Source organism: Oryctolagus cuniculus, chromosome 1 (genome assembly GCF_051225735.1).
Source record: "Oryctolagus cuniculus isolate XC-2025 breed Fujian yellow rabbit chromosome 1, ASM5122573v1, whole genome shotgun sequence".
Lineage (NCBI taxonomy): Eukaryota > Metazoa > Chordata > Mammalia > Lagomorpha > Leporidae > Oryctolagus > Oryctolagus cuniculus.
Genome location: NC_142867.1, coordinates 6,516,134 through 6,543,704, shown reverse-complemented (window position 1 = coordinate 6,543,704; position 27,571 = coordinate 6,516,134). Strand labels below are relative to the sequence as shown.

General features: G+C 66.8%; 1 protein-coding gene, 1 long non-coding RNA gene and 1 other non-coding gene across 3 annotated transcripts; 1 reads left to right on the top strand and 2 right to left on the bottom strand.

Moving 5' to 3' along the window:
• Positions 1-1,850: 1,850 nt before the first annotated feature.
• Positions 1,851-19,381, bottom strand: EHD1 (EH domain containing 1). Its single transcript, XM_008253693.5, has 5 exons — positions 18,808-19,381; positions 15,964-16,061; positions 5,236-5,648; positions 3,561-3,725; positions 1,851-3,359 (listed from the first exon to the last, which is right to left on the bottom strand). The coding sequence occupies exons 1-5, from the start codon at positions 19,209-19,211 to the stop codon at positions 2,835-2,837; spliced, it is 1,605 nt and encodes a 534-aa protein (XP_008251915.3). The 5' UTR covers positions 19,212-19,381; the 3' UTR covers positions 1,851-2,834.
• Positions 19,382-20,094: 713 nt separating this feature from the next.
• On the top strand, positions 20,095-22,595 carry LOC138848569 (uncharacterized). Its single transcript, XR_016216223.1, has 2 exons — positions 20,095-20,266; positions 22,270-22,595. It is a non-coding gene; the product is annotated as an uncharacterized LOC138848569 (long non-coding RNA).
• Positions 22,596-23,043: 448 nt separating this feature from the next.
• Positions 23,044-27,529, bottom strand: LOC138848568 (uncharacterized). The gene is made up of 3 exons (XR_016216221.1): positions 27,202-27,529; positions 25,737-25,918; positions 23,044-24,047 (listed from the first exon to the last, which is right to left on the bottom strand). It is a non-coding gene; the product is annotated as an uncharacterized LOC138848568 (transcript).
• Positions 27,530-27,571: the final 42 nt, after the last annotated feature.

Here is a 27,571-nt window from a genome sequence, read left to right as displayed (position 1 = left end):
GGGTCCAGTGCGCGGGTTTCTTTCACAACAGCATTCTCACGGAGACCTCTGGCATCAGAGTGAACTTCGCCTCGTTCTGTGTCCGTGAACTTTCTGAAACGCCCGCGTCGCCTCCGGCACCCACCACTCGTGTTGGCAGCATGCAGAACCCCTCCGGCTATTCGGGAATTCTCAGCAGACGGTGCCCGGCAGCGCTCCTGCTGGGCGGGGGACCTCGGTGTCCTTCCTCCTGCCCAGCCGGGCCTTGTGGAAACGAGGTGTTGGGGTGGTGCTGAGGGTCCCCCCACTCCCCTCACTCGTCCTTGGCAGCCCCCGGGCCTGCTGCCCCGCCCGCCCTCTGCACCAGGGGCGTGTCCTCTGGAAACTCCAGAACTCCAAATGGTCGGACATATGGCGGTTTCATCATCCTGGTCTTTTTCCCAGCCCTTCCCTGTGCTGCTCCGCCGAGCCACAGGGGCTCCCACGCTCCGCGCTGCAGCCTGGTGTGCTTTTGTAATTATCCGTCTGTCCGTCTAGGTGCACAGGAAGCCAGCGCCCCAGCCCCTTGGCCCCCCGCCCCAGGCCCATGGGCGCCGCACAGTCTGCCAGCTGCTCCAGGGAAGGGTGGGTCCGGCCTGTTTTGTTCTGGGTGTTGGGTGGGGCGCCGTGCTCCCCGCGCCCCACCCTCACCCCCTTCTCCTGACCGACCGAGCTACTGGGGGCTGTGGCGAGCACCTGCGGCCTTGGAAAACAGCCGGGGGAGCACCGAGGAGGGGGACCCCAGGAAGAGGCGGGGCTGGAACTCTGCCTGGGCGGTCGAGGGACCCCCAACTTCGATGTGCTTGGGGCAGCCCCCCGGCATCAGTGACCTGGGATGCATCTGGGGCCGACCCGCTCCCCTGCACGAGATGTGACGAGCAAGGGCCTTCATGCATGGCCTGGGGCTCCCGGGCTCTGAGGGCTGAGGTAGCCCTGCAGCCAGAGGGGGTCCTCATCCACGAGGGTCGCAGGCACGGGCTGGCCCAGGTGCGAGGCCACAGGCTCTCCCTGACCGCCAACCCCACAACTCAGCCCTGGGCTCTGGGCAGGCGTGGGCGTGGGCGCAGGCACCTGCCCCAGCCCCTCCCTCAGTTCAGCTTAGCCTTGGGGTTCACCCCGTGCTCTGGTGGGGGCAAGCCCTGCAGGCCGGAGCACTGGCCAGTCACCCTTCGGAGCCTCTCCTGCTCTCGATAAAACACGGGGCAGGCTCGGCTTTGAACTTGGGCCCCTGGAGGTGTCCAGGCCACCCTGTCTAGGGCTCTGCACTGCGTGACCCCCCGTGGGAAACATCCGGGCACTCCAGGGCCGGGGAGCCCACAGCGGGTGCTCACGGCCATGAGACACGCCCTGGAGATAAATACCTGTTTGTGCCCTGCGTGTGCCCCAACTTGGCCCGGAGCACTCGGTCCCCTACCGCGCCCCGCCGGCACCCAGTGTGTCACCCTCCCGTGCGCGGCGACACGGCCCCATATCTGCAACATCGGGCAGCCCTGGCTGTTTTCACGGCTGGCGCATTGAGCGCAGGGCGCCGGCTCCCGTCTAACTGCCCTCGGGCGGGCATGGAGCCCAGGAGCCCTTGTTCAGGCAGTGCCGGGGCCCGCGGGTGCCCTCTCCTGTGGCCAGGGTGCCGGGACGCCATGAAGACTGCAGAGGCTGCCAGCCCTACCCCGACCCCTCCTTGCCCAGCAGCCCCTGGCGGGGGTCCCTCCTCCCTACCGGGCCGCAGGGCTCCCCGTGAACAGGAGGTGGGAGCCCCCGGGCAGGGGTGGCCATTCACTGGGGGGCCCAGGGCTGGTGCCCCCAGAAAGGACGACCGAGCGCCAGACGCCAGCTTCGACAGGCAGAACTCACTTTAATGCCAGGACCAGCGTCCCCGTCAGCTTCCTCCCCAGCTGAGCGTGACCCAGCCCCACCTAACACTGTGCACGGCTCCTAGACCCAGACCCAGGCCTCCTACAGAGTAGCACTGGGGGGCGGGGATGGGGTGGACCCCCTGGAGCCCACCTGTGCCCCGACAGCTGCCAGCCAGTCAGCGCGTGCGCCCAGGGGCCCCGAGGCTGTGCGTGGACACCGCGGCGGAACGGAGGGAGGCCACTGGCCCAGGCGCTCATGGCTTGGCCAGGGCCACCTTCTGCTTGGCAGGAGGCAGGCGGCGGCTGGGGGCTCAGCCCCGGCTTCCTCCGAGCAGCCCCACACGCACGCCAGCTCCCAGAGGAGCTGGCCCGGGCTGCAGCGTGGGCAAGGCGAGACGGAACCACAGTTCTGAACAAGTGGCCGGAAGTCCTGGAAGACTGGCCAGGCACAGCACCCACGGGGCGCGACTCAGCACCCACACTTCCGGGAAGGCCCCCTCTCCTCCCCTGACCTCCCCCCCCAAAGAAAAGACAGCTCTGCCCTTGCTCCTGTGACTGGCGGCTGGGGGGCCACGGGGCCAGGGCCGCCCACCAGGAGGCCACGCTCGGGGGCTCGGCCTCTGTCTGCACCCGGCCCCGGGCCCTGGAGGCCACTGGAAGGGTGAGCGGGGGCGGGCCGGGCCCCTGCACTCACAGTGGGAGGACGGAGGCCCAGGCCCTGGGTGCGAGGGGCTGCCAGACACAGGAGGCGGCGGCAAGACAGCAGACTGCCTCTAACGTTATATATTAAAATATCCACAGTTCCTGTGCACAGAACCCCGCCCCGCGGCCGAGGCCGCCCCACCGGGCCCGGGCCCGGCCTCCAAAGAAAGATGGGGGCTTTCCTTTTCACGAGCGGAGCGGAGGGGCCCACGCTCGGTCTTTATGGCGCTGGGAACGCGGCCCCGCCCCCCCGCGGCCGCCTCACTCGTGTCTCCGCTTGGAGGGCGGGACGAGGTGCGGCGGCAGGTCGGCGGGCAGCTCGTGGCCCTCCAGCTTGACCTTGATGAGGTGGTTGGCCAGGGCGAACTCCTCGTCGTCCAGCAGCCCGTCCTTGTCCACGTCGGCCAGCTTCCAGATCTTGCCGAGCACCGTGTTGGGCAGCTTGGACTTTACCATCTCCTTCTTGGCGCTGGCGCCCGTGATCTTGCCGTTGACGGGCGACAGCGTGTAGAAGATCTCGTCGTAGGTGGGCTTGTCCTTGCCCACCACCCACTCGACGTCGTCGATGCCCTCGCCGGCACCCTCACCGTAGCCGTGCCCGAAGGGCCCGTTCATGGTGCCGTCGAAGGCGCCGCCCTTGACCACCTGCGAGGGCATCAGCGACTCCTCCTGGCGCACCAGCACCATGAGCCGCGCGATGTCGTTGGCCAGCATGTCGTCCACCGTGTCCAGCAGCTTGGGCTTCAGGGCCTGGAACTTGCTGAAGTCCTGCGTCTGCAGCTGCTCCTGGGGGCGCAGGACAAAGGACAGGCTGGGCGGGGGCGGGGGCGGGGCAGGAGGCAATGGCTGCCCAGACCCCGCAGAGCCGGACACCGGGGAGCTGCCCCGCCCCATCGCCCGGCAACTGGGGCTGAGTCACCGCCTCCCCCTCCCCGGGGTCCCAGCCCGGGCCGACCTCCGGGATTCGGGTGGGTGCTGGGCCCGCACCTGCATCTTGCGGAGGCTGGGGAAGTCGCCCGGCGAGATCTGGTGCTCCCGCTCGATCTTCTGGTAGATCTCGCCCAGGTTGTTCACCAGCTCCTTCTTCTTGCTCTCTTTACCGAACACGTTGGGCATCTCCTTCTTGAGAGAGCTGATGATGTAGGCGTGCACCTGCGGGCAGGGAGGGGCGTCAGGGAGCCGGAGGGCTGTGGCTGTCCTCCCAGGACCCTGCGGGCCTCGCGGGAACTCTGGCGTCACCATGGGGAGGAGGCGAAGCCGGCCCCAGGGACCGCCCGGCCCCGCCCGGCAGCCACAGGCCTTCCACGTGCCCCGCGAGGCTCGCCCTGGCTGCGTGGCCGAGTGCACGAGCTGGATTGGACCCGCCGTGCCGGTCCCCAGGGCCGCCCGCCACGCGTGTGTGCAGAGCACGCCCCGAGCTCCGTGCGCCCCGCGGGTTACAGGGCGGCACGGCTGCTCCTGGCCATCCCCAGCGTTATCTGCACGGCCATGCCTTGCCCAGACGCCTGCCAAGTCAGGGCGGTGCCCGGCTCACTTCCCCGTGGCGCCCTCGGTTCTCCCGGCCCTGGCGAGGAAGTCCAGCCGGCCGGCCCCACCCGGCACTCCCCACCCGGCCTGCCCCTGCCTCCCTGGGGCCAGCAGCCCTGCGCCGTCAACAGGGCTGGCGCCGAGGACCTCCCAGGGCCGCGAGGGCAAGGGATCAGAGCAAAAGGGAAACAGCTGCCCGACAGCAGGCGTGGGACAGAGCGGAGACCCCCGGGCTTTCCAGGCTGGTGACTCAACGTGCCCAGGGCCAGCGGATCTCAGGGCCTTGTGCGGGGAGCTGCCCCTCCCTGCTTCCTCCGAGGCCACGGCGTCCCAGGGCTTTCGCAAACCTGTTCTGCACTGGGTGGCTCCACACCCAGGACCAGGCCCAGTCCCGGTCCCCAGCACGGCTCTGCGGGCCACGGGCAGGTGACCGCTGCCCGCTCTCAGCAGCACTCTCCAGACAGTTGGGGACACAGAAGTGACAGGCCTGGACTGGCCACCAGGACGGTGGACGAGCAGAGCCTGGCCCGGCGCTGGGGTGCCTGGCAGCAGCTGGCCAGGCCCCGCACTCGGCCATCACCCGCCTGCTCACGCTCGGGTCTGCGGCTGGTGCGGGGCTGTCCAAAGTCAGGCCTCCACAGGGGACACCCTCCGTCCGTCCCCATGGTGGCGTTAACTTGATCTCCGCACCCCAGCCTCCCTGAGCTCGCGCGCAAACCTTGGCCGGGCCCCGAGATTCCAAACTGTTGAGCAATCTGGGCGCTCCCCGCCGGGCGTCACCGGGCCCCAAGTTTCCACGAAAGGGTTGGAGCTGGTGGACGAGGCCTGCGTGGACGGGCGCCAGCTCACCGGGATCTGGGCTTCACGCCCAGTGTCCGCCCGGGGTCGCGGCTGGCGCCTGGCTCCCCAGGGTCACTCCCACGGGGCTCAGCCCACAGCAACACAAACAACCCCAGGACTTTCTGTGTGCACGGAGCGCCGGGCTGGGGGCTGGAGCCACTCCCCGGGCCCCCCAGGCCCGCCCCGCCCCGCCCCGCCCCACGCACGCTCCTGCACCAGGGAAGCCTGCAGGGGGAGCGGAGGAGGCCGGGGCACGCCTCTGCTTCCTGCTGGACGCCCCGCCCCCCAGGCCCACCTTGGCCAGCCGCGCGCGCTTGATGAGGTCGTTGAGCTTGCGCAGGGCGGCGTTGCGGGGCAGCGACTGGATGTCCTTGAACAGGTCCTGCTCCTCGGCCTCGAACAGCTTGCGGTTGTCGGGGATGAGCAGCGGGTGGGACCAGAAGGAGCCGATGTAGACGCGGACCACCTCGGGCGTGTTGATGATCTTGCCCAGCGACCACATGAGGGCGCCGTAGACGCGCATCAGCTGCTGCGTCTCGATCTGGTCGGCCTTGTTGAGCACCACGCGGATCTTGTCCTCGTGGTTCTTGAGGGCCTTGATGACCTCCGAGAACTCGTCCGAGATGTCCAGCTTGTGGGCGTCGAAGAGCAGGATGATGCGGTCCACGCGCTCGGCGAACCACTCGAGGACGGCCGCGAAGTCGTAGCCTGGGGGCGACACGGGGCCAGCTTGAGCTCGGGAGGCCTGGCGGCTGGGTGGCCAGGCTGCCCCCCCTGGAGGGGGGAGCATCAGAGAGGGGAGAGAGACATCTCCTACCGCTGGTTCACTCCCCAAATGCTACAAGAGCCAGGACTGGGCCAGGTCAAGGCCAGGAGCCTGGAGCTTCCTCCAGGTCTCCCGCGTGGGGGCAGGGGCCCAAGCACTTGGGCCACCACCCGCTGCCGCCCAGGTACGCCAGCGGGGAGCTAGACGGTAAGCAGAGGGGCCAGGACTCACACCAGCCCTCCAACATGGCAGCTTAACCCCCTGCGCCCAGCCGCCGGCCCCTATAAAGCTGCCTTTTTAGGTGTTTTGTTGTTTGTTGGAAAGGTACGGCGTGGGTGGGGGTAGACAGATCTCCCATCTGCTGGTTCACTGTGCAAATGCCCACGATGCCAGGGCTGGGTCTGGCTGGAGCCGGGAGCTCCATCCGGGTCTCCGTGAGGGTGGTTGGGACTCAACGACTTGAGCCACACCTGCTGCCCCAGGTCCACATCAGCAGGGAAGGAGCCAGGAGCAGAGCTGCGACTGAACTCAAAGTCCTCCGACGCGGGGCACGGCTGCCCCCGAGGTCACCGCTTCAGCTCCCAGAATGCACAGCACCTGAAGTGCCCCACCCATCAGCGCTGGCGCGGACAGGCACAGACACAAAGCATGAGCTCCAGAACGGGGGGGGGGGGGGGGGGGGAGGGCCGCGTGGCCCAGGGGACACGGAGGGCGCGTCTGCTGCAGCTCCGACCCTATCCACTCTGGTACCTGCGGCGCTTATCTGCTGCCGATGCCAAAAGCCTCCTGTTTAAGCTTTGCCACTTTGGCTGCAGTTGGGACCAGACTGGGCCCCCACTTGTCCTATGCAAATGGAGTCCGACTGCCCCGGCTGCACAGGTTCCTCTCAGTCACTGCAACAGAAACCCTAGCGTTTGCAAAGCTGCCTGTGTGAACTCTGAGCCCTGGGCGTGGCCACCACTTCCCCTCGCAGGTCTCTGGGCCAGGAGGCTGGGCCACGGGGCTCCAGCTCCAGACCCCTTCTCTGCCACCTCTCGCCACCCAGCCAATGTGAACTGTGCCATCTGTGGCAGAGCCTGCTAACTGGAATTCCCTCTTCGGTGACAGAACTGTCTGATCTTAGCCGGGTTCATGGCCTCCCATGCCGCAGAAATGAACAAGAAAGGTGTCTAAGCCTGTGCGGCTTTTCCCCTCTCTGAGGACTGGGATGCCCATGGGATGGTGTGAGCTGCAGCAACCGCTTTGGGTTCAGAGACGAAAGGTGCATGTTTGGAAGGCCATGGGGGTGACTTCCCACATCAAATGCCTGATTGCAGCCGTTGACTTCGGCTCTCCGTACCAGTGGTTTAATTTGCATCCCATTTGACAACCATGCTCCTTCAAAATGTTTCCATTCAGAAAGAGAAAAACAGTGAGAAAAATGTTTCCACTTCTTCGTCCCTAGAAGTAAGTAAAGAATTCTGTTCTCCACCTTAGGGACACAGAGAGATTGGCGCAGAGCCTTGGGGGGGGGGGGGTCATTCCTGCCCGAGGTGCCACTCACCTAGCGCCTCCACAGCCTGGGACACAGCACCCGCCTCCCGCCCCCACGAGGGCCCAGCTCAGCAACCCGTCACGGCCTCCACCCTGGCGGGACCTGACGCCCCGCGGGCAGCCCACAGCACCCCACGGCTCTAAGCTGAAGCCCGGACAGCTCTGCTGGCCCCCTGCTCCGCCGCCAGGCACCTGGCTCAGGGGTCCAGCCTCCCGCCGCGCAGGCACCCACGGGATCGGGGCCCTGGAATAAGCTGTCTCTGGCTCAACTCCGGCCCTGTGGCCTCCGGTCTCCTAACTTCTGAGCTACGCTTTTCCCATGTAAAATCCAAGCCCCCGAGCACAGTGGGTTCAGCCCCTGCCTGTGGCACCGGGAGCCACGTGGGCTCCGGTTCGAGTCCCATCTGCTCCTCTTCCGACCCAGCTCTCTGCTGTGGCCTGGGAAAGTAGAGAGGATGGCCCAAGTGCTTGGGCTCTGCACCCGCATGGGAGACCCGGAGGAGGCTCCTGGCTCCTGGGTTGGGCCTGGCCCAGCCCTGGCTGTTGTGGCACCTGGGAGGGGACCAGCGGATGGAGACCTCTCTCCCTCTCTCCCCAGTCTGTAACACTGCCTCTCAAGTAAATTAATCTTTTTTAAAAATCCAAATCATGACTCCTCTCATGGTCTCACAGGAGGGTTAAATCCGGAGGCACAGGCCCAGAATCTCCCAGGGGAGGGGGAGGGGCGGGCCTGGCTCCGATGTCATCCTGGAGGAATGCGGCCAGCACAGCACGCACTGCGCCTCCCAGGCCTTCCCAGGCCCAGGGCAGCCCCCAGCCAGGCCGAGGCGCGCGGGCATGGCCAGGGCCAGCAGAGCCGCAGGCCTCTGAGCTCAGGTGTGGGGGGGCAGCGAGCAAGGACCAGGGCAGTGCCAGGAGGCCCCGGGCGCCCTCCCTCCCTACAGGGGGCTCTGGGAGGCCCAGGGCGAGAGGTCAGCGGAACACTGGGAGGGGAAGGAGGGGGCGCGGCTGGGAATGGGGCCCACCTGGGGCACCGGCTGCCCTGGGAGTACAGGGCAGGGCCGACAAAGCGATAACCAAGGGCTGAACTCAGCTCTCCACTCAGCGAAAGCCAGGCTCGGCTTCTGCCCTCTGCCTCCTGCCCGGCCAGCGCAGCTGGAACCAAAGCTCCCCCAGCTGGGGATGCGGTGGGGCCAGGAAAGAGTTCCTGGGAACGGGACCCCGACGGGCTGTGCTCAGCTCATGCTGGCCTTGGCCTGGGGTCGGGGCAGCACCTGGGGAGGTGAGGTCAGCAGCCCCAACCCAGCCCAGTGCGGCTTCAGCCCCCTCCCTGGGCGGTGGAGGAACAGAGAGAGGAGGAGTCTCCCTGAATCCATGCATTGAACAAAGCCCCCGCTGCCGGTCCCCACGGCCCCAGCCCGAGCTCGCCCGGCTCCCACCCCACCCGCAAACCCTGGCCAACCCCTCAGGCCGGAGTCATCAGAGCGGGGTCCATTTTTTGCAGGTGAATGAAATTTCCTGTTTATGATGGAAAATGCTCACACTTTCGGAGTGAGGGAGACACAGTGACTGGCCAAGCACACCCACAGCTCACAGAGGTCAGAGTGCCGAGGCTGGGCCACGCTGCGGCGTGTAACCACCGCCAAGCCCCCGGGACGCACCTCGCCCGGCCTCAAGGAGGCACCAGGGCTACGCGGCACGGCGGGGCGGCTGTGTGGGGAGCTGTGCTCAGGCCCAGCGGGGCCCGTGGCCACTGACGGAGAGAACACTGGTGACTCCACAAAGGAGACAAACGAGGGGCCGGCGCTGTGGCCCAGCGGGTGTAGCCACCACCGACATACGGGCGCTGGTCTGAGTCCCCGCTGCTCCACTTCTGGCCCAGCGCCCTGCTAATGCACCTGGGAAAGCAGCAGAGGACGGCCCGAGTGCTTGGGCCCCTGCAGCCACGTGGGAGACCCAGAAGAAGCTCCTGGCTCCTGGCTTCAGTCCGGCCCAGCTGCGGCCATTTGCAACCGTTGGGGAGTAAACCAGTGGGTGGACAATTTCCTTCTCCCTAACTCTGCCTTTCAAATAAATAAATCTTAAAAAATAAATAAATAAAAAGAAGACATAAATGGCCCAAGGGCCTGGGCTGAGTTCAAATGGGACGCAGCAGTGTCAGACATGCTACTGTCATTTCGATGCTTGATCTGTCTGTCTCTCCATTGTCTGCTCTCTGCCTTTCAATTAAATCAATCTTAGAGAAAAACAAAAGGCGAGAGCCAGTGAGCCGGCAACACAAGCCCCTGCCCGCCAGCCCTGGGACCCTCAAGACGCTGCCCGAGGGAAACGGGCACGGGGCACACACGGCGACCCCACCGAGCCCAGGGAGAGGGGATGCGCGGGGAACAGGCAGCCTGTGCTGGGGACACAGCAAGGCCTCGGGGCCAGACGGGAAGGCACTGCCACCTCCTAGCGCCCTGCACACGCCACCCCGTGGGGCTCACATAGACCCCAGCGGCTTCTAAAGTGAAAACTGTGGGTGAGAGGCAGAGGCAGGAGGAGTGGCGTCACCGCGGGCAGCCGGGTGACCTGGCCAGGGGCATGGCTGCCTTCCCCTGGGGGCCCCCGCAGGCCCCGGCTGCACTGGGCCCCGGATGTCCCTGAGTGGTTCCGATGCTGCCCACACTCCCGGCGCAGGTGGCTCCAGCGGCAGGGGAAGCTGCTTCCCCCATCCCAAGTTTCCAGAACACGGACAATGGAGGGCTTGTCCGCAGGCACTTTTGTTTCCTGCCATTCAGGCTGCCCAGGCCTGGGGGCTTCTCGCTGGCCCAGGACAAACAAGCCAAACAAGCCGGGAGTGCAAGGCGGAGACTGGGGCGGAGCGTCCCCCCCCCCCCCCCCGCCGAGGGGCTCAGCACAGCGGTGAGCAGGGGCCTCCACGCTCCCAGGCTCCCACCCGAGGGAAACTGAGGCACACGGAGCACCGTCCAGCACCTGAGTCAGGACTGCCCCTGCACAGGACCAGGGCAGCCGGCGGCGCCTTGGGTCCCGCCCCACAGTGGGCTGCCCCTCAGGGAGGCAGACCCTGGGCCCTGGCTCTGAGTCCATTTCCATGACATTCCGTGTGGCGTGGGTCGCCTGGGCCAGGGGCACTTCCTGCATGGATCACTATGGTGCATGAGGGCGTACGTCCCATACCTGACGCAGGAGAGACACCACGCCCGACCTAACAACAGACGGCGGGGGCCGCCGCCTGAGAAGCCCACCCCCACGTCACAGTCCTGCCTGCTCTGCTTCTGATCCAGCTCCCTAAGGTGCCTGACGGGCAGCACATGACGGCAAGCACCCGGGCCCCTGTGGGAGCCCAGGATGGAGCTCCTGGCTCCAGGCCTCGGCCTGGCTCAGCCTTGGCTGTTGTCGCCATTTGGGGAGTGAACCAGCGGATGGAAGACCTCTCCATCACTTTGCCTTTCAGATAAAACAACTTTAAAAATAAAAATAAATAACCAAGGAGTGGCAGGAAGGGCAGACGACTCTGTATTTGGCCCATATTTCAATCTGGAACCTTCCACTCAACAGCCGGTGGTGGGACCCTCGCAGGCCGCCCGCCCCTCTCGGTGCAGGGTGAGGACGGTGGCAGGAGCCCCCCCCCCCCCCCCCAGCGTGGGCTCCTGTTTACGAGCAGGATGCGTGTTTGGGATTGAGAGGGAGGCCTGGAGCGTGCCGAGTGTGTGGGATGGAACAGCTTCAGAACAACTCAGGCCCCAAATATAAACGAACATGTGCAGGCGCCCGGGCCGCCTGCCACCCAGCCCGCTGCCAGCGCGCAGCCCAGGGAACGGGTGCGAGGCCAGCACGGCGGGGAGGGCAGGGCAGGGCGGGCGGTTCTGGGTTCTGGAACCGGGCGGGAAGCGGCTGGTGGGGCGCTGTGGGGCCTGGGCTGTTCCCCGCAGGGCCTGGGAGCCTGGCTGTCTCGGGCCTTCATTCTTCATCAGAACACTTAATTATGCGCCCGGCGTGAGGGGCGAGGGCTGGCGCCTGTCTCCTCCTGCATCGCCAGCAAAGCCCTACCCCGCGGCACCATGAACCTTCCCCTTCAGATCTGCGTCACAGATGTCGCGAAGCCAGGGGGACACAGCCTCCGGGCAGCCCCTCAGAAGGCACCTGCGGGAGGCGGGCCGCCCAGCACAGCAGGCCGCACGGTGGGAGTGAGCTGGGGCGGGGCTATCCGACCACTAGGGGTCAGCAGGGCTTGGGAGGTCAGCTGCAGGAGGGCAGTGAGGGCCCAGCGCCCAGCAGCTTCTGTCGGGAGGCAGAGGACAGAGGAAGGGAGGCAAGTCCCAGCGCTGTTGCCCGAAGCCGGACCTCGGAGGCTGCCGTGGGCCGGGCCGAGGTGGGGGCGGCCGCTGTGCGTCTCAGGAGAGCTGGGGAGCCCGCCACGCCTTCTCACCAAGGCCCCTTCTCCCGGCCTGGGTCCGAGCCCAGTGCCTGCCAGCCAGGGTGTGCTGTGGGCCTCTGCCTCCCCGGCAGCCGGCGCCACCTCCAGTCTGAGCCGAACACCAGCCCCCTGCTGCCGCCTCCTGCCCGGCAAAAACCGAGGCACAGAAGTCGCAGCCCGGCTCAGGGGCAGGAGGACACTGGCCAGGCCCGCTGCGGGTGTGCCCTGCCCGCGGCCCCGCTGTGACCGCAGCTGGTCGCGTCCAGCTGCCCTCTGGACCGCTCCTTATCAGTCACGTGGCAGCAGGCAGGACCGAGCGCCGTCCCGAGGTCGCCCTCGGTGCCGACACAGGAGAGGCGTCTTTCACGGCGCTCAGGTGAGCCGAGACCCCCTCTCTTCCCGGAGACAACTCTCAGGGGTCCCGCAGGGCTCGGGCTACATCCTGACCGCTCGGGGCCCGCACTGGCCTCGCCTCATCTCTGTGAGCAGTGTTTCCCGCACATGGGAGGGCCGCGGGGAGAGGCAGAAGGCGGGGGCAGGCCGAGCGGGCGGGCAGGGCACCGCAGCCGCCGCGGGGCCACAGCTGTGCGCCCTGCTGGCCTGTCCTTCTGCAAGGGAAACACCTGCTCCGCGCGCTGCCAGCAGGGCCGGGAACGCGGCTGCCTGGACTTCCTGTGCCGGGTGGGGTCTCCGGGGAGGAGAAGCCGGCTCCCCGGCAGCGCGGCCAGCAGCTGCCACCACCCCGGGGCCGCACTCGGCACATCCCAGAGGCGCCAACTGGTGGTCCTTCTGCCAACTGCGCAACTTTCAGTAGGACACACGCCTTTGACCAAGACCTCTGGGCGGCAGAGGGAGAGGAACGGCCGGCAAAGTCGCTGCTGCAGGCGGGAGCCCGTTCTTCCCGCTGGAGTGAGGCGCTGACCTCTCGGCCCAGGGTGCGGTGGGGAGGCCGGGCTGCGCACGACCCTGAGGCCTGTCTCCCGCCCGGAGCGGGACAGAGCAGGGCCTGGCGTCTCAGGACTGCCCGGCAGCCCCTGTTCCCCCAGCCCCCGGGCGAGACACGGGGAGCCACTGACGCCGTGACTGGGGCCACGCTAAGCGCGCTGCAGTGCCGCACAGGGCAAGTGCCGACACCAGCACCCGCCTGTCCCCTTCCTGACGGCAGCGCCAGCAGTGGAAGCTGTCCCCACACGCCGGGACGCACAGTCGGGGCAGGCATTCGGCACAGCGGGTTAAGATGCTGGACCCCCGTATCACGGCACCAGTCCGAGCCCTGGCTGCTCCACTTCCGATTGAGCTCCCTGCTAACGCGTCCAGGAGAGCACTGAACGTCGCCCAGGTGCCTGGGCCCCTGCCACCCACGTGAGAAACCCGGGCTGAGTTCCCGGCTTCTGCCTGGCCCAGCCCTGGCTGTGGTGGGCAGCTCTGGACATGCTTCTGCCTCTGGTTCTCTGCCTTTCACGTAAAATACATCAACAAACAGCGCACGCGCCCCGCACTCAGCCTGCTGAGGCTGGAGAGTCAGTCAGAACCCCACAGGAGGCGTGCCCGCCCCGGGGCAGCGCCCGATTCCGTCTCTGTATTAGACAGGGGCTGAGAAAGCCCAACTCCTGCAAACACCCAAACGCCTCCCTCTGGCTCTGACCGCACATGGCGTCCCGGCAAGATAATCTCCCCTGGCGAGCCCTGACCCTTATCAGAGCAGTGTCCACACCAGGGGCCTGCGGGGCCTCCCTTGGACGCCCCCAGCAGAAAAGTCCCCGCCTGCCACCAACAAGATAACCCCCTTAAAGAAAGGCCCGCACCTCCGCTGGAGGCAGCCGGACACTGAACCCCCAGTGGCTCTTCACTCCGATGTCCTGGGCGTGCCTCCTCCATCCCAGCGGGGCTGACGCCAGCAGTGACAAACAACACTGGCCCTGGCCCTGGCATTTTAGGAGGGCCCCCTGAAGTCCTAGGGCATCCCTATCACCAGGGGCTCAGGAACCTCAAAGCCCAGCCTTGGGGCCGGCACTGTGGCACAGCCACCCCCTGCAGTGCCGGCATCCCATATGGGCACTGGTTCAAGACCCAGCTGCTCCACTTTCAATCCAGCTCTCTGCTGTGGCCTGGGAAAGCAGTAGAAGATGGTCCAAGTGCTTGGGCCCCTGCACCCATGTGGGAGACCCAGAAGAAGCTCCTGGCTCCTGATCGGCGCAGCTCCAGCCGTTGTAGCCAATTGGGGAGTGAACCAGCGGATGGAAGACCTCTCGCTCTGTCTCTACCTCTCTAACTCTGTCTTTCAAGTAAATAAAAAAATCTTAGCCTTACAACCTAAGCAGCAGACTTTTTTTTTTAAAGATGTATTTATTTGAAAGAGTTACAGAGAGAGATAGAGAGACAATGACCTTCCACCTGCTGGTTCATCCTCCAAGTGCCCCCACAGCCAGGGCTGGGCCAAACTGAAGCCCTGTCCTGGTCTCCCACGTGGGTGCAGGGGCCCAAGCACTTGGCCATCTTCTGCTGCTTTCCCAGGTGCATTAGCAGGGAGCTGGCTCAGAACTGAAGCAGCCAGGACTTGAACCGACACCCACATGGGATGCAGGCACTGCAGGCAGTGGGCTTAACCCACTGTGCCACAGCGCAGGCCCCAAGCGGCAGCTTTTAAACCAGACTGGAGGTGGAACGAGCAGGGGCCCTGTGACAACACCAGGAAGCAACGAGAACAGAACCCCCCGCTCACGGCCACAGGTGAGGTCCTGCAGCCCACACCACAGTGGCTGGCTTCCACTGCAAGGCCCGGCACTGCACGTGGCCCACAGGGCGAGGGACACAGAGAAGACTGGGAGTTAATGATAAACAGGCCCGGCCACCAGTCCACAGCCCCCCCGTGGTCTGACCTGTTTTCATTTCGCCCAAGCAGCTGCAGACTCCACCCCTACTTAGCAGGTCCCAGCCACAGCTCCCCCGGCCCCAAGGCGCCCACCCGCCTGACTGCGGAAGACCAGGCTGGAGTTCCAGGCTCCTGGCCTCAGCCAGGCCCAGCCCTGGCCATTGCTGCCATCTGGGGAGTGAACCAGTGGACGGAAGGTCTCTTTCTCGCTCTCTCCCTCTCGCTCTGTCCCGCTGCCTTCAATTAAATAGAACTTTTAAAAAAAGGGGTGGCTGGTGCCGTGGGGTGGCAGGTAAAACCACCACCTAGGACGCCAGCATCCATACGGGCGCCAGCTCCTGTCTCAGCGGCTCCACTTCTGATCCAGCTCTCTGCTAATGGCCCGGGTACCCATGGCCTGCCACCCATATGGGAGACCCCGACTGAGTCCCTGGCTCCTGGCTTCGGCCTGGCCTAGCTCTGGCCATCGTGGCCATCTGGGGAGTGGACAGCAGAAGGAAGACCTCTCTATGTGTCTCTCCGTCTCTCTGTATAACCCTGATTTTCAAATAAACAAATTTTAGGGAAAAAACCAGCGGCAGTGGCAGAAAAGATGACCCAGTCCAGGCTTACCCGGAACCAGAAGGCAAAACCCAAAAACGCGGTTGGAACGGGCCTTGCACACCACGGCACAGTGGGAAAACCCCAGGCTGCAAACACAGCCCCCAGGGGAGGCGCTGCAGCGTCTACGCGAGTGCACCCACATTTCTGGACTCAACATAGCCCGCCAGGCTCACTCACAGCCCTGCTGGGCTCACGGGGACTCACAGCGCCTCAAGGGCAGGACAGTTCAACACAAACAGGCAAGCCCCAGGTGGCGCCAGGGGCCCAGCCAGCGTCGGCGATATGGAGGGGAGCCCGGCCCCACCCCACCACCCATCCTGTGGCTTCCGGCACATCCTACGGTGGTTGTTGTCTTCTTTAGAGATTTTCATGTATTTATTTGAAAGTCAGAATTACGGGGAGAGGGAGAGGGGGAGAGGGGGAGAGGGGGAGAGGGGGAGAGAAGGAGAAAGGGAGAGAGAGAGGGGGAGAGAGAGGGAGAGAGAGACCCCTTCCATCTGCTGGTTCACTCCCGACAGCTCAACTGCCGGTGCTGGACCAGGCCGGAGCCAGGAGCCGGGAGCTTCATCCAGGCCCAGCTGGGGGCCAGGGCCCAAATACGGGGGCCATTTTACGTTGAATTCTCCAGGGCCAGCAGCAGGGAGCTAGCTTGGAAGTGGGGCAGCAGGAACATGAACGGTACCCACACGGGACGCCGGCACCACAGGTGGCGGCTTTACCCGCTTTGCTGCAATACTGGCCCCATTCCAGGGCCCCGAAAGGACAGCGGCCACCCAGAACCGTGGGCGCGTCCTCGCTGTCCCTGTCACCTGCCCGGGCACCCGCTCACCTCTGCTGATGCGCTGCTTCTCTCCGGACAGGATGCCGGGGGTGTCGATGATGCTGATGCTGTCTAGCACCGGGTTGGGCAGCTGGGCACACATGAACCTACGCGAGACAAGGTGGGAGACCGCGGTCAGCAGCGAGCTGGGCTGCTCTCCTCACCCCTGCATCTCCACTTCCCCTTCCCTTCCAGAAGGGGCCTGCGGGAGCCTCTCCACCGTCTTCACGTGCAGGCTGGCCGGCAAGCGGCCCTCAAACTGACCCCATCAGCACTTCCCGCGCAGCCGCCCGACCCCAGAGTTCGAGAGTTCAGCTTCCAAGTTGCTGAGTCGCCCGTGCACACTGCGTGCGCCGGGGTCACCATTCCGCTCAGAAGGAAACAGAAGGGTGACGCTGGGCGTCCCGCGCTGAAATCTGCAACCACCCGAGGCGTCCTCTTCCTGCTGGGGCCACCCGCCGGGCTGGGGGCCGCGCAGGAAGTGCAGCCAACCACTCTGCCCAGAACGACGCGTGACGGGCTGACGGCTCACTCCAAGGGCTCAGCCACGCCAGAACGAGCCTGCGCCCGGCACAGCCCTCCCTCGACGCCCAAGCTCCTTCCAAGGCCTCTCTGACAGAGGTGCCACGAGCAAAGCAGCAAGCGACCCCCAGGCTGGGGGCGGCTGGAGCGCAGAGCCCAGCCAGCTGCCCACCGGTGGGAGCGCGCCTCGGCCCGCGCCCTCCCTGGGCCAGCAGCCGGGCACCCAGGCAGGCCTGGGGGTCAGCGAGGGAGGGAGTCGCTGGGCAGAGGCCACCGAAGGGAGGGCTCTGGAAAACTGGCCCGAGAGCAGCGCACGTCCAAGTGCCCTGGCCGCCAGCCAGGCAAGCGAGGGAACATCTGCAGGACCCGTGTGGAGCGCAGGGCGCAGGGCCCAAGAGGAGCCAAGAGGAGCCACGCTGACCCCGCGCACAGTGGGCAGGCCTGGCCATGCAGCGGGGAGTTCTCACGATACCCTCAGGGTGCCCTGATGCAGGCCCTGCTCCTGAGGGCGGCCCCTGGGTGGGGGCCGAGTGAGGCGGTGACCGGCTGGGACATGGGGACCCCGAGAGTGAGGATGGTGACCGGCTGGGATGGGGGCCCCCGAGAGTGAGGGTGGTGACCAGCTGGGACATGGGGGACCCCCGAGAGTGAGGATGGTGACCGGCTGGGACATGGGGACCCAGAGAGTAAGGATGGTGACCGGCTGGGACATGGGGGACCCTGAGAGTGAGGTGGTGACCGGCTGGGACATGGGGGCCCCCGAGAGTGAGGGTGGTGACCAGCTGGGACATAGGGGCCCCCGAGAGTGAGGCGGTGACCGGCTGGGACATGGGGACCCCGAGAGTGAGGTGGTGACCGGCTGGGACATGGGGACCCCGAGAGTGAGGTGGTGACCGGCTGGGACACGGGGACCCCCCCGAGAGTGAGGTGGTGACCGGCTGGGACATGGGGACCCCGAGAGTGAGGGTGGTGACCGGCTGGGACATGGGGGACCCCGAGAGTGAGGTGGTGACCAGCTGGGACATGGGGGCCCCCAAGAGTGAGGTGGTGACCGGCTGGGACAGGCTGCCTCAGCCAGACAAGTCCCCTTTGTTGTCCCCACTAGCGAGGCCGCTGCTCCGTGCCTCCCTCGGACCAGGCCCGCCGGCATCCGGGGACTTTCTGGAGAAGGCAGAGTGTGGTTCTGGGATCTGGGGGCCAGGCAGGTGGGGGCTGCTGAGAGGACAGAGACCCTGCCGGCCCCGAATGAAGACCACGGGCAGCAGGGGAGGGACGGCTTCCCCACAGGCCGCGCACACGGGGACCCAGCGTCCCACCAGGGCAGCCAAACTTTTCCCGGGGCCCAACAGCTGGAGCCCACGGCGGCCGACAGACAGGCGCGGTCCAGCCGAGGCCCAAGTGTCCTGGGAGCCTTAGCCCAAAGGGCTTTTCTTCCCGCTGACCTTAGCACTCACAGGCCATCAGCCACAAACCAGCCTGAGATGCCCGGAGGCCCAAAGAGCCGTATTAAGTGTCAGCACCGGGCCCGGAGGAGCCTGGGCCGGGCTGTGGGGCCAGCTGGTCCGCCCCGTGCAGGCTGGACAGTGTCTGCGCAGGAATGCGGCGTGTAGGGTGGGGACGGGGCAGGCCTCAGCGCCCATTCCTCAGCTCCCCAGCCCCGGAGTCGTCCTGGAATGGGGGGAGGGGCGGGTCTGGCTCCTCTGGTATGTCCCTGGGGGGTGGCCTGGGCGGTGCACGCCCTGGGGAGGCCAGTGCCTCTCATTCCCAGGGCCCTCACCCCCTGGACGTGGGCTGAGATCCGAGCAGCGTAAGGAGCTTCCGGGGTCGCCTTCCAGGCCACCAGGCCACTGCCCCGAGCTGTTTCCCCCCACAGCGACCCCTTAGGAAGGGCGCTGGGGAGCCCCGCTCCAACACCAAGGGGCTGCCCATGCCACCCGCACAAAGCCGCGGGGGCCCGGGGAGGCAGCGCTGGGGGTGTCAGCCCCGCCGCGCCAAGTTTGCACGACCCCCGAAGGGAGGGAGGGGGCGGGCTGGCTCGGAATGAATTAAGCGCGTCAGGTCCGGGGCGGGGGGCCGTGGAGACCCGAGAGCGGCCAGGAGCACTGCCCCCGGCGCTGGGCGAAGAGGGGCTGGGGTCTGCCCAAGGCCTTGGAATTTGAGGGTCCGGAGGCGCGGGGAGCCGGCGACGCCCCCTCCCGGGCTGCCCGAGGCGTCTTCCCCGGGCCGGGCCCTGCCCCGAGGGTCTCCAGGGGACCTCGCAGACAAAGGACGGCGGGGTCACGGCCCGGGAGGGGGCGGGTGGGGTCGGCCGGGCCGGGGGGTGGGGCGCACCTGTTGAGGAAGGCGTTCCCGAAGGCGTTGAGCTTGCGGAAGGGGCGCCGCGGGTCCACGACGAGCGCGTTGCCCGGCACCACGCCCTCGCTGGGCCCGTGCATGACCGCGATGAACGAGTCGGTGGTGGGCTCGGGCCCGATGCGCATCCCCGGGAAGTCCTGCTCGATCAGGTGCCGGATGAAGGTGGTCTTGCCCGTGCTGTACTGGCCCACGAGCAGCACCATGGGCTTGTTGTCGAAGTCCGCGTCCTCCAGCGCGGGCGAGTGGAACTCGTGGAAGCGGTAGTGCTCCTCCAGCGGCAGCAGCTTCTGCGCGTACAGCTGCCGCAGGCCCTCGGCCACCGTCTGGAACAGCTCCGGCTCCTTCTTGCGCCGCGCATCCTTGCTGACCCAGCTGAACATGCTGCCGGACACGGTGCTGGCGGCGGCTGCGGGGCGGAGAGCGGCTGAGAGCCGGCGCGGAGGGCGCGGGGCCGACGAGGGGCCGGGCCGGCCGGCGGCGGGCAGCGGGCGGGAGCGGCCCGCACTGCGCAGGCGCACGGCGCGGCTCGCGGAGGCGCCCTCTGCCGAGTGGAGCGCGCGCCCGGCCGGGCGCCCTTTATAGGGCCGGGCGCGGCGTGCGGGTGCCCGCGCCGCCGCCGCGGGGTGGGGGCAGCGCGGCCTCGGGAGCGGGAGGGAGGAGCCCCTCCGGGCCCCGCCCCCAGCCCCGTGCCACGTCCTCCCCTCCCCCGCCTGCTATTGGCTGAGTCCAAATCTCGCGAGCTTCTGGCCGGGGCGCCGTGGCAACCGCACCTGTTTCGCCCCGCCCCTCGCGGGGCGGCTCGCGGAAGTGCTGCGGTTGGAAAGGCGGGAACTGAGGGGTCGGCGTTCGAGGTGTTACCCGCCTTGCGAGCACCCGTGCGCCCCCGCCCCCGCCACAGGGCTCCGCGAGACACCCAGTTAGACGCCCGGGAGCCCGGACAGTGCGCCTCATCCGGTTCCCCTCAGAACCGTCCTCCCGCCGCCTGCGGCCCTCGGGAGCCCGCGGCCCGCTCACTCTGATCGCCCCGGGACCGGGAGAGGCAGGAGAGGGGCGGAGGAAGCCGAGCGTCCGAAAGAGCGGGCGGGCGTCCGGGGGCGCCCACGGGCCGTGCGGGCACCGTGGCAGGGCACGAGGCGATAAAACCGAAGCCGAGGCCCTCCGGCCACGAGCGTTTAAGGAAGTGAAATCGGAAATTCCCCGCGTGCGGGGGCAACAACGCAGCCTGTGGGAACTTAGGGGAAATTCAAAAGCCCAAGTACTTCCGCTTTCTCCTGCGGAGCACGGCCGGCGACCCCCCGGGCCCCGGGCCCCTTACCGGTCCCCGGCTCTTCCATCGGCTCAGGCCCCCGCCATCCTCCCTGGCCGCGCCTCGGCCTCCTGGGGCCGCTGAGAACCCTCCCGGGTGACGTCAGAGCCCGGGCACCGCGATTGTTAGGTAACCAGGTCTGGACACCTGCAAGAGGGGACCTGGGGGCCTCCGACCCTCCCGGGGGACCACGCAGGAAGCCGAGGGGGGCGGAGCCCGGCGGGGGAGGTTTGCTGGCCTCTGCCTTTGCGGGACTGAGTGCCCGCTGGACAACAGATGGGCGTTCCTGGAATCAGGTCCGGGCCACAGTAACACTCTGGGGGGGGTGCGGGGGGGGGTGCTGTTCTCAAAAGAGGACATTGAGGCTCCCAGGCGGGGCCGGCACCGGAGGCCGTGCCAGCTGCTGACCAGGAGCCCCCGGCAGGCCCAGTCCGGACTTCCTGGGGCGGCCTTAGAAGCCAAAGGATGTGCGGCCGCCGCCCAGGGCCCCGGCCCACCCCGGAGATGCCGTTTCTGGGCTGGTGCAGGGAGAGCCCGGGGCAGGGATCCTCAATGGGGCGGTTGTTCGCAGGCCTGGACCAGGCCGGGCTGGGCTTGTCCCCCCCCCCCCCCCCCCGCAGTGCTGTCATTGACCAGCCGTGGCTGTCAGGTCCCCAGAGCCCTGTGTGCTGGGAAGCCCGGCCCCAGAAACGTGGAAACAGAATGTTCCTGGGTTATTTATAAATGGAGCTGGGACCCTGTCGTTGGGCACGGCCGCTTGGCGCTCTCCAAGGACCCGTCTGGCTGCTGGGGCTTGGTGGGCCGGGGGCCAGCCCCCCGCCTGTGGCATCAAGCGTGCGCCCAGGCCTTGGGCTGAGAGACGGTCCCCGTGTTCGGTCTTGTCTTCTCTGTGCGTGTTTGTGGGAAAGTTTTAATGCGAGTGAACTAATTTCACTTTTGGTTTCCCTGCTGTTTCACTCTCTGCCTGGGCCTGGGGCAGATGGAGGGAGGGTCCAGATATTTCCGTCTCTGAAACCATCCCCACCTCTGGCCCGCGCGGCTTCCTCTTCCGTCCACAAACACCTGCACCCCGGCGGGGGGGTGGGCCCTGGGCCAGCAGGGCGGGGGTCCGGCTGCCTCGCAGGGGTCTCCTTCATCCCGTCCCAGCCTGAAAAGTCTTCAAGGTCCCGAAAGGCAACTTCAGAGCCACAGCAACAAAATGGAGCCTCCAGATGCGGCAGACGGGGCGGGCCGAAGAGCCGAAAGCTCACAAGTTTCTCGCTGGGGCTGGGGGGGGGGGGGGGCAGTGCGCGTAAGCGGTTTTGCTGTTGCCATCAGGAGAAGGCCTGGCCAGCAGGTCGGGTTTGACACAAGCCAATGGAGAACTGGGGGGCTCCCTTCCTTTGTGTGGGTGTCCATGGGGTGCTGGGCTCCAGGGGCCCGGCCAGGACACGGCCCAGCTTGCAGACGGTGGTGTCGCGACCTGGGCCGCTTTCAGATCCCAGGAGAGAAAGGGCTGGGGCTGGCGATGGGCAGGGACTTGCTCTGTGCACCCCAGGCTGGACGAGGGGCTGGGCCTTGAACAGGGCACGCTCCAAGCTGTGGCAGATAGGGGGCGTGGGTCAAAGGGCAGCTTGGGGGCCTGGGTTGTACATCCACCAGGGGCGGTGCCCACGGCACCAAGAGCTGTCAGCGAGGCCTCTCTGCACCTGTGGTGGACGCCAGCTGCTGATGGCCGGAGGCGGCCGCATGGCCCCGCCTCAGGCTGAGGACAGACAGGCGCGGTGGGGGTGGGGGGCTCCTTGGCAGGGTCCTGGGGGTCCCTTTCATCCTAACTGAAGCCTGGAAAGACAGATGAGGCCCCTGGGTGTGGCTGCGTGCGTGGCCATGGTCTTAGCCCTAGACTCCAGGCGGGGGTGGCGCCCGGCGGGTCATGTGTGCCCATGTTCTGCTCTGCGGCCTCCGCCTCACCATGGCCTCTCTGCACGGCTCCCTTGGGTCTGGGCTGCCTCACAGCCTGGGGCTGTGTGTCCCCCTCTGCCACTGGGACCCAGCCCAGCCCCTCACACCCACACCTCAGTGAGGGCCAGGACTCAGCCCAAGGCCACCCTCCAGGCCCCTCTGCTGACAGCCCCTCCCTTCCCTTCTCCCAGAATCCAAGTCTGCTCGGCAGCATGGAGTGGCCCTTGGGGGCTCCACGCCGCTGCCACAGACACTGGCTCTGCCAGCTGCCCCTGCGTGTCTACCCTGTGGCCTGGCCGGACAGCAGCGCCTTCTGTTGGCCTGGCCCGACTCTGTCCAGGCTCCACCTGGGAGACCCAGAAGAAGCTCCAGGCTCCTGGCACAGCCCTGGACGCTGCAGTCATTTGGGGAATGAACCAGCAGTGGAAGATCAGTCTCTCTCTCTCTCTCTCTCCCCCCCCCTTCCCTCTCTTTTTGTAACTCTTTCAAATAAATAAAAATGATCTAAAAACCCCAACGAGGTGGGGTGCGACAAGGCTTGGCGTGCGCACACACACAGAGGCCTCAGCCGGGGTGACTTACTCCCCAGGGGAACCACGCGATGGCTGGAGATGTTCCCGGCTGTGCCAACTTGGGAGTCGAGGCCAAGGCTGCTGCTAAGCAGCTGGGGTGCCCGGCGCAGCCCCACAGCCGAGAATGACCCAGCCCCAAGAGCCGGTGGGGCAGAAGTATAGAACCGCTGACACACGCACACTCACGCATGCACTCTCACACACACACATGCACACAGTCTCGCACACACACACCCTGCTGGCAGCGGAGCGTAAGGGCCCAGGGCACAGACCCCAGCGCCGTCGGTTGGGCTCAGGCCTTGCTGACTGTGTGAGCCGCAGCACCCGCCCCCGCCCCCACCCCCAGCTCCCTGAGAGGCTGTTTGAAACGCAGGCGCAGGAGGCAGCTCTTCTATCCACTGGGTCACTCGCCCACGGGAGGGAAGGAGATGGCCTCGCAGCCTGGGGGCCCCACGTCCCGGTCCTCCCTTCTGTCTCCCGCCAAGTGCACTGGGGGAGAGCTGTGGGGGGGAAGGCACCTGGACCGGCTCTCGATGTGGCGTGTAGGTGTTCAAGCGTCTTAACCATGGCCCCGAATGGCTGCCCTTGACTTTTATTTTTTAAAGATTTATTTATTTATTTGAAAGGCAGAAGTTACAGAGAGAGCGAGAATTTCTATCCGTTGGTTCATCCCCAAGCGGTTGCAATAGCCAGGGCTGAGCCAGGAGCCAGGAGCGTCTTCCAGGCCTCCCACGCGGGTGCAGGGCCCAACACTTGGGTTGTCGTCCACTGCCCTCCCAGGCCACAGCAGGGAGCTGGATGGGACGTGGAGCAGCCAGGGCTGCCGCTGGGGTTAGCCAGGCTTAACCAACGCTGCACCACAGTGTTTTGGCCCAGAGATAAATTTATTTCGATGCAAAAAAAAAAAAAAATTGTGATGCTCCGTCCACGGCTTTTTCACAGACTGTGCTTTTGAAGCCCCTGCCGTGATGGGGGAGGGGAGGACGAGCCGCGGCCACAGACGGGAGGTGGAAACCAAGTGTTATTTTGTGCAACAGAACGGCGGCCAGCAGGGGTGCAGGTGGAGAACCAGAGCCGCGGCGAGCGCACCGCTGCCTGGGAGCCCGCGTGCGCGGCCGCAAAGGTCAGGATCGCGCGGGACCCCAAGGCCCCCGGGCTCCGCAGGGCCAGGGCTTTCCTCTTCTGCCCCTGCCCGGGCGGCACCGGCCGCAGCTTCCGGGGCGGCTTGGAGGCGGCAGGGAGGGGGCTCGGGGAGCAGCGCGAGGCCCGCGACGCCCCCTGGCGGCGCCCTTCGGCGTCTCGGTCCCGGGCCAAACCCCGACCGCACCCTCCGCCTGCGCCCTTCTCGGTACTCGAAGGAGACGTGTGTCATGCCTAGCAGCGTCCAAGGGCCACACCTGTGCAGGATGACGAAGCCGGGCCTCCCTGAGCATCGTCACTCACCCCTGCGGGCGGCCCTTTCAGTGCGCATTTAATAATCACCTCTCCTGTGCCAGGGTGGGAGGCTAGGGGAGACGCTGCCAATGGCCAGGTGCGAGCCCGCAGGTGGGAGCTGGGGAGTGGGGCAGGAGAGGAAGCAGACTGCAGGGGGGGCAGGCAGGTCGCAAGGGTGCCGAGAGGGACCGGGTGAGACCCAGCGAGACCTGCAGAGGCCGAGTCAGGGTCTGCCCGGTCCCGAGCTAACGCATGGCGTCCGCGAGCCGAGGCCCGACAGCACCCCGCGGGGCAGAGTCCAGCGCCCCACCAGCGCCCGCGTATGGCCGATGCCTGCCATGGGTGGGAAGCCAGGCCAGCAGGATGAGTAAGTCGTGGACTTTGTGCCCCAGGAGTCCAGGCCAGCACGAGGATAAGATAAGTGCCCTGGGCTCCTTAGCTCCTCCGGAACAAGATAGGCAGGGCGGGGCCCCAGAGCCGCCTATAGAGCAGGTCCTACAGGCTCATGGGCGACACCGGGCGCGGAGGCTGGTGCTGACGGGCAGCCGGGACCGGGGGCGAGAGCCGCCCGCAGGAGGCCCAAGAGCCGGCGGCTTAGGGACCAGAGTGGGGGCCAGACAGCGTCGCCCGCAGCGCCAGCCTCAGCACTCAACCTGCCGTGTGGCTGTAGTGAACGCTCACCGCTCCCTGAGCCTGTGTCTGCCAGGCGACAGCCACCCTACAGGTTGCCTGCAGCGCTCCAAGCGATGGCCGCGAGCGGCTCGGGGAGGGCTGGGGACCCAGGTGCTGCATTGAGTGACCGGGACTTCATTCTCAGGCCTCTGCTGCTGCTGCTTTTTATTTTTATTATTATTTTTAATTGAGAGGCAGAGAGAAGAGAGAGACAGACAGACAGCAGAGCCCCCATCCGCTGGTTACTCCTGCAATAGCTCCACCTCCCATGTGGGTGGCAGGGACCCGACTACTTGGGCTGTCACGGCTGCCTCCCAGGGTCTCCACCAGCAGGAAGCTGGGATTGGGGGCGGAGCTGGGGTCTGACCCCAGGCACTTGGATGAGCGACACGGGCATTCGTGGCCATAGAATCTTACTCAAATGAGAAATCTCTCCAGAACCACACCGTGAAGGCTAGGGCAGGGGTGCGGCTGTTGCAGGCGGGAGAGGGGGGAGGGCAGGGCCCTTAGATGCTACTGCCCCCACCCAACGGTGCTCATTAGAGTCCCGGGGGCTGGGGGAACCGCTCCACCGGTCACAGCAAGGCGGGGGGAGCCGGAGCCAAGGCAGGGCTGCAGGGAGATGAGGCTGGCGGGAGAGGGAGGGCACGGCCCAGGAGGCGGGGGGCCCTGTGCTCAGCAGAGGCTGTGGCATGAAAACCGTGGCTCCCTGGGCTGCGGTGGGTGCAGGACGCAGGCTCGCTGCCTGCCCGGCAGACACTCCCGGCCGGCTGGGGCTGAGCTCCCTGGGAATGGGAACGGTGGGACCCGGAGCCCAGAACGGTGGTGGCGCCCAGGGGGTGCAGTGCTCTGGGGTAGCACAGCGTGCTGGGATCCAGGAAGGCCCGGCCTGAGGTGGAGGAGCGGAACCTGGACCACGCAGGGCACCTGCCCCACCCCGCCCCGGCAGGTGCTGGCGGCCGGCATTGAGGCGAACATACCTGTGACCTATGGAATTGGCAGCCAGAGGGGAGACGGAGCACTGGCTGTCAATTCATAGGTCAGAGCCCTGTGCACTCGGTCTCGGCGATCCGCGACAGCCTGCCCGCGCCTGGCTACGAAGTCCCCGCCGCTGCCTCTTCTCCGTGGGTACCGGCGCCCGCCCCGGATAACAGCAGCCCCACTGGAAAGACGGGCATTCCACATGGAGTTGCTGTTACAGGGGGTGGGAGCCAACCGGAGGCCTGGGGTCTCGCCGCGGAGGGATCGGGGGTCCCCGCAGCCCGCTCAGCCGGGGCCCCGGGTTCTGGTGGCCCCAGGTCCACGTCTTCCTTCGGAGGTTCCTTATCATGCAGGGCCCACCCCTGGCGCCCGTGTGGTGCCCAGGCTCCTTCCTGGGCGAAGTCCAAGTTCAACCCCAAATCTGCCTCATAAAAGCTGGGAGTGGCTCCGATTTACAACCCGGGCAGCCTTTGCCCACCGACACCCACGCCCTCCGTCCCTGGGGCCTTTCGTTTCCGCCTGGAGCGCGGGCCCAGCCTCAGGCTTGGCCACCAGGGCCTGCGCCCTCTGCCCTCTGCCCACCCTCCTGGCTGCTGTCACGGAGCCGAGGGGCCGGAGCAGCTGCCAGTCTCCAGGGGCTCCCAGTGCCTCGGGGTGGGGGACAGAGGAGAGGGAGGCAGAGGGGCTAAGGGAGGAAGGAGGCGCGGAGCAGCAGCGAGGTGGGGGAGCTGGGAGAGACGCCGACACCCACACTGCTGTGGGAAGACCCAGCCCCACGGCCTGGGGGCCGGGGGACCTGGAACAGGTGGCTTAACCTCTCGAAGCCGCTGCGGGTTCCTCCCACGTGAACCGGGCCGCCTTCGAGCCTGGGGTCTGGCCAGGGAGCACCTCCCTGCAATGTGCTCTTGGCCCCTCCCAGCCAGGCTGACCCCAGGGGCTCGGGTGACAGGCGCCAGCTGGCATTTTGGAGAAGGGAACTTTCAGGGTGGACTTGGGCCATGCTCTCCTCCGTTGCTGGTGGACACGGGCCCAGAGAGGCAGAGGAGGCTGCGGTGGGCCACTGACAGGGCTCTGGGGTCCCTGGAACCCTGGCGACCTCCCTGAAATGGCGTCCTCCCTCTTGGGGTGCAGGGGGGTGGGGGCTCCCCGGGCAGGATGAGCCTGCAGAGACCACGCAGGTAACCCAGCCCCCTCCCACACAGGCCAGCGAGACCAGCGTCGGGCCCTGTGGGGGTCCCAGTGCCCGTGGGGTGCCCCCGGCTCCCCGGGGCTGCACGGCTCTGAAAGCCGATGCTCTGCCCTCCTCGGGCCACGCTTGGAAACCGAGGCACACCGCAGGAAGGCGCTTGCCCGGGGCCCTTCCTTTGTCCCTCAGGCCTAGTGACCCCGCAGGAAGGCGCCTGGGCTCGGGCCACCCTGGGGCAGCGGGGGCTGCAGGGGTGCCAGCCGTGGGAAGTGCCTTACCTGGTGCCTGGCTGGCCTTCGGGGCACAGGAGGAAGTGGGGACCCAGAGGGCCCGGCGCCTTTTGAGCCGTTGACCCAGCCCCTGGCGGGTTAATGATTACCCCACTCTGAGTCAATCCCAATCTGAGTATGGTTCGAAGGGCAGGGAACCCTGGACTGTGCCCCGGCAGGCGGGGGCAGGTCCAGGAAGCACCACGCTGGGGCCCCGCTGCCCCTCCTGGTGGCCTCAGGCCCCAGCCGGGCCACTGAGTCACACTCAGCCAAGTACCCTGGTGACCAGGACCCCAGGGTCCCTGGCGAAGCTCCCGCCTGCTCCCAGCGCCCTGGGGACACCTGGACACCTTGGCCAACCCAGCAAGCTGAGGGCTCC

Bases quoted from the DNA above. Each gene is read 5' to 3' on its own strand.
- EHD1 (XM_008253693.5), bottom strand. From the start codon at position 19,211: ATGTTCAGCTGGGTCAGCAAGGATGCGCGGCGCAAGAAGGAGCCGGAG. The intron at 16,062-18,807 runs GTGCGCCCCACC...TGTCTCGCGTAG, and splicing joins GGGAACGCCTTCCTCAACAG to GTTCATGTGTGCCCAGCTGC. The intron at 5,649-15,963 runs GTGAGCGGGTGC...TGTCGCCCCCAG, and splicing joins GAAGCAGCGCATCAGCAGAG to GCTACGACTTCGCGGCCGTC.